The sequence below is a fragment of the Nestor notabilis genome, unplaced genomic scaffold (genome assembly GCF_000696875.1).
Source record: "Nestor notabilis isolate BGI_N333 unplaced genomic scaffold, ASM69687v1 scaffold3815, whole genome shotgun sequence".
NCBI classification, from domain to species: Eukaryota; Metazoa; Chordata; class Aves; order Psittaciformes; family Psittacidae; genus Nestor; species Nestor notabilis.
This window is the reverse complement of record NW_009928669.1, coordinates 24,141-29,238: the sequence shown is the minus strand read 5'-3', so window position 1 is coordinate 29,238 and position 5,098 is coordinate 24,141. Positions and strand designations below refer to the sequence as shown.

General features: G+C 35.6%; 1 protein-coding gene across 1 annotated transcript in view; it reads right to left on the bottom strand.

Moving 5' to 3' along the window:
* LOC104405789 (cAMP-specific 3',5'-cyclic phosphodiesterase 4D) overlaps nucleotides 1-4,040 on the bottom strand; it is an 18,322-nt gene extending 14,282 nt beyond the window's left edge. The window contains exon 1 of the mRNA XM_010014611.1: nucleotides 3,993-4,040. Within this exon, the coding sequence (XP_010012913.1) occupies nucleotides 3,993-4,040 (48 nt within the window). The remainder of the gene's footprint in view (nucleotides 1-3,992) is intronic.
* Nucleotides 4,041-5,098: the final 1,058 nt, after the last annotated feature.

Below are 5,098 nucleotides of genomic sequence, written 5' to 3'. Positions count from 1 at the left end.
TTCCTCACACTCTTTCACACGTTGCTGATGCCACAGCGCCAAGACTTTGACATTTATTTTGAAGAAATTTGGACTAAGCAGAAGTTTACAGGTTTGTTTTAATTTTCTAATTATTTGACAAAGCCTTACAACTGTCACACATATTGAAACAAATGAAGACCAGACAGCAGTTCCTGATGCAGAACAGTTATGCTCTTTGAGAACACAAAAAAACACCCAAAAGAGATAAACAGTGATCAAGATATAGAGACATTTTTATTGATTATATCCTGCTTCAGTGTATGTGTACGTTACTTAACCATCATGTTTAATAACTTGGCCTTTTGGGGAAAAAAATGTTTTCCCCTTCTTACTCTCAAACTCCCCCCCCCCCCCCCCCCCAAAAAAAAAAGCAATCAAAAACCAAACCCAAAAACACAACAGAACCAAACCTAAAGGCTCTTCTTTTTCTTGATTTTACTTATTTCTCAGAGACTTCATTTGGGCTCAAGTGCACTTATACATAGTTGTTGCTTCAAAGAGTGTTGACTCTCCATGTATTTATACATCCCCTCACAATTACTTTGTAATGAAATTCTGCCTGTCACATGGTTCTCACAAGACCTTGCAGCAAATCACAGAAATTTGTTACATCTGTGAATCAACGTTGCTTCAGTTGTCCAGCAGACACCTTTAAAGTGCCTGAAATTTGGCACTTAAATACCTGTGATACTGATAATTACTCTTATTATTTATCCTTTCTTAGCACTTTATTCAAAACAGGTCAAACAAGACATGAGACCACCTTCTCACTAATTGTAAATGTAAAGATTGTATTTTAAATAAGAATTTTAAAATCTGAATGCCATATACTTTTCCAGTTGAAAAAAACTAAACAAAAACAAACAAAAACAAACAAAAAAACCCAACAACAACAAACCCAACAAAAATCCCTAAAAGCAATTACAATACATGAAAATTCTTGTTACTAATAGGATTTACACCATACACAATTTAACTATGATATTGGCAGCTCAGCATGCGGAGGAACCAGAGGTTTTTGGCTTATCTGTGCATATATTGTATTCTTAGTCAGAAATGCAGATTTTTCCATGTTAAGACTAGTCATTGTCAGATTGAAAAAATGACACATATATCCCTTTGGAATATCACAGCCCTTGACTACAGTCTAGGAAATCCCCCCTAGAATTCGACAGGCTATGTCCATTAAGGCAATCACACAGTTCTTCACTGCTGAATACTGATGTCACAGCAACAGAGCAGTATTGTCTAAAAAAGAATCCTAAGAACATTTCCTTAAGCAGGATTTTTTTATTTGACTCCAACCAGAGTCAATTCATGGCCATGAAAAAGATTGGACTGCATGCTTAGTATAAACGGGGTTTACTGATTACATCGTACACAAAAAAAAGTAAAATGTTCTTGACTCAGTAAATATGAAGTAAATATGCAGCCTGCAGTTGTGTTGGGGGACAAAGCACTCACAACCACTTTTGGTGCGGATGCCCCATCCCGGCAGGGCCTCATCCACCTAGTCTGCCTGCTCCTGAACAGGTGATGTGCTGCATCCCAAGGACACTCCACTACAACCTTTGGCACCAGCACAGAAGTTGAAGCCAGGGCTAAACGATACACCATGGACCAAAAGGTCCCATCCTGTCTGTCCTTCCATCTAAGCGTTGATCACGTTCCAAGCCCATGAAGGCTGGTACCAAAATGCTCAAGAGCACTGAGCCTTTCATTGTACTGGCTCCCAAACTCACATGGTGATAAGATTCCAGTTTCAACGTTTCTGGCTGTCTCTTTTCTAGGTAACATTTCTAAAAACTTACATGAATAGAATACGTCCATGGAACATTCATTCAACACTTGGAACATTAAACTTACATCATTGTATTTCATCATTGCTATATACCTATCAATGTGATTTTAAAAAGATGTTTTGTAACTCAAAAACCAAATAAACTATTATTTTACTGGATGTGAAAAGTCTTATATTCTACAAAAACAAGGAACTTAAAATAGGACAGCCTTATAAATGAATGTAAAGCTTCTGTTTATATTGCTTATCAATGCAAAGTTTTTTATTTTAGCAGCATTCTTAATAAATAAACAGCATTCTTAACTAAAGTTTTGAGTTGGAAGCCTATGTGTTTAATATCAAGGTCATGCATTAGTTTTTATATATAAGCCATTGCGAGGTACATTATCTCTAAGCTTTGCATTGTGATAGTGGTGCTTCAAGTAAAGATACTCCGTGAAAGCCAGGAGTAAATGTTCCATATGACAACCATTCTCTAAGATATAATTAGCGTAAGAGCAAATAAAGTATAGCCTGTATCATACAGAAATATATGTATGGTAAGGGATGTAAACATCTATAATGATCCCTGAGACTAATATGTTTCATTCTTTCTTAAGAATAAATACTCTAAATCATTGTTTTGAATGTCACAAAAGGTAGATCTTCTTTGCCTCTCAACATTTTTCCTATAATATGTATACTGTGAACTCAAAAAGCACTGTACTAAATTGTGTTCTTAACTAAATTCATTGTGTATAGACAGTATAGGACACCAATACAGAGGACATTTTTTCCATGTGTAATCAATTACAGCTACCATGCTCTCTGCTGAACTTCAATTAGCAAAAATCTATCTGTTTTAAAGGCTGAACAGTAAGAGTGAACATTTTTGAAGATTGTTTATTGAATTTTTCTAATTTAGCAAGTAGGAACATGACACCAGCTGCCTGGAAATGCAGAAAATATTTCATAGTAAATTACAGTAAATACCTCACTTTTAACTGAATGGAAAGTAATTTCATCTTATTTTTTGGTAAATGACACAGAAATCCACCTAGCTAGCATAATGGGATTCAATTCCTTCACAAATGACTGATCAAAATCCTTAGGAATATACTGTAACAATTCTGCATTAGCAGATAATGGTCACAATGACCTAATTGGACACAGTGACCTAATGAAAGGGTTTTACTTGTATTACGAAAAAAAAAAAAAGTAGGTATTAATACAATAAAGCATAAGAGATTGAGTTGTGTTAATATAATGCTTGCATTATTTTTAGTCATTCAATTCAACACTTCCATAATTTAGTTCAGGAGAAATCAGAATTTTCTTTAAAATGGGATGATTTGGAGCAATTATTTTATGCCAAGCATAGGATGATGTTTCTTTTTGCCTTTTTACAGACTTGAAACAGTTATAAAGGCAACATCATTTTTTAAGCACAAACATAACTAGAGCTAAACCCCCAAAAAGGTTTTGCATTAAGTAAATTTCAGTTCTGTATGTTGACATATTAATTCCTTGGTGTAAAACTTCTCCACAGAAGAAATAAAAGCTTATTTAATTCCATTTTTTAGCACCATTGCAGTTTCAAGCTAGTTCAAAGCTGCTCTACATAATAACGTAGATCAGTATTAGAAGATTACAGTTTCCAGTGTTTTAATCAATAAGCTGTCACACAGAAAGGCTACAAAAAATGCTGCTGGAACATACTGTTGACAATTTCACATTTCTTCAGTTATTAAAACCAGTATGAGTCATGCATTCACTCATTATCCTAAGCCTCTTTACCCATGCTGTCCCCTATTGTATGGTATTGCATTTTTGAGGTTTTTTCATTGTTTGGTTGTTGTTTTTTGGGGGTTTTTTTAATATTTTAACGTCTAGAAATACAGACTTGTAGCAGTCTTTTTCTAAAAGCACACAAACTCTTTTGAATTTATTTGGCTTTAGACTTGGTCTGATATCCAGTGAAGTAACATTTTTTTAAAGTCCCAGCACAGTTTCTAAGAAAGACTGTGTACTGTGCAGTTCATTCTCATTGCTAATCAAAGGCTTGAGTTTGCTTTTGATTTTTTACTTTATGTTCATATGACTCATATCACCCACAAATACTCATGCTATCCAGTGACCATGCAATCATGCACTGTAAATCAAGGTTCTTAAAAGGAAAAAAAAATCCTACCTTTATGTAGCCCCAGGAAACCGAGAGCAAATAATTTGCCTCAGGCATTTTTGATTTTTTTTTTTGTTTTTCCTATACTACCAATCTAAGCTAATCAGTTCTTTGCTGATACTGCAAAAGACTTCCAAGAAGAAATATTCCTTCTTTTCTCTCTAATTCTCGTTGCTGATCTTCAGGTTCTCAGCAACTGTGTGCACAGGAGGCACACCGAAATGAAATCCAACCGCGTGGTCTTCCGATTGTACAAATGCCATTTGTAAAACTCCAAGCATTCAGAGGCAACATTGAAGAGACATATTGTATGAGCTGAAGAAATATCTGAAGAGCTAGGGATATGCATATTTCCTGAACACCAGCACTTAATGAATAATGTATGTCAAGATGCTCAGCTGCTGGAAAGACTTGCTCTATCAACAGCTACCAAATAAGGACCTGAAGGGGAAGCCACAAACGGTGCCAGTAATCCCTCCCATAGAGCCTAACTAGCAGCCAATAGTATGTCACCCTAAAAGATATAAATCCAAGCCGCTGGCGACATGATGTATGGTAATTTCCCATTGGCCAGAGCTGGGAAGTCTCCTGGGCATGGGGTATTTTTTTATAAAACAGCAAATGCCATTTAATAATGGCATCCCCGCCTGCAGCATTCACACGCCATTCAAAAATAATTGGGTTAAGGTCTCCTCAATTCAACAGCATTTACCAGCTCCCTTCAATGGTTTTGCCATCCAAGCAGTTAAAATTAGTATTGTGTAACCCCCCGCACCGTGGCAGGGGGGTTAGAACTAGATGATCTTTAAAGTCCCTTCCAACCCAAACCATTCTATGATTCTATTCATGTGGACTGCCTAGCAATTTTAATTTTTCATACAGAAGTTCATTTTAATTTTTTGGGCTTTTGTGTTTTGGGGTTTTTTTGGGTTTTTTTTTTTGTGAAGAAAACCCAGCAGAAATACAGCTATCAGATTTCTTGAGCAGCTTGTGAGGTACTGTAACAATGAAAATGTTTTTGGCTTTTATGTCATCTAGATTAAAAAAATATCTAGTTAGATTACTGGGCAAGTCTGTCAGTTTCTACTGCTTTTTTATTTTAAGAGATAAAAGCA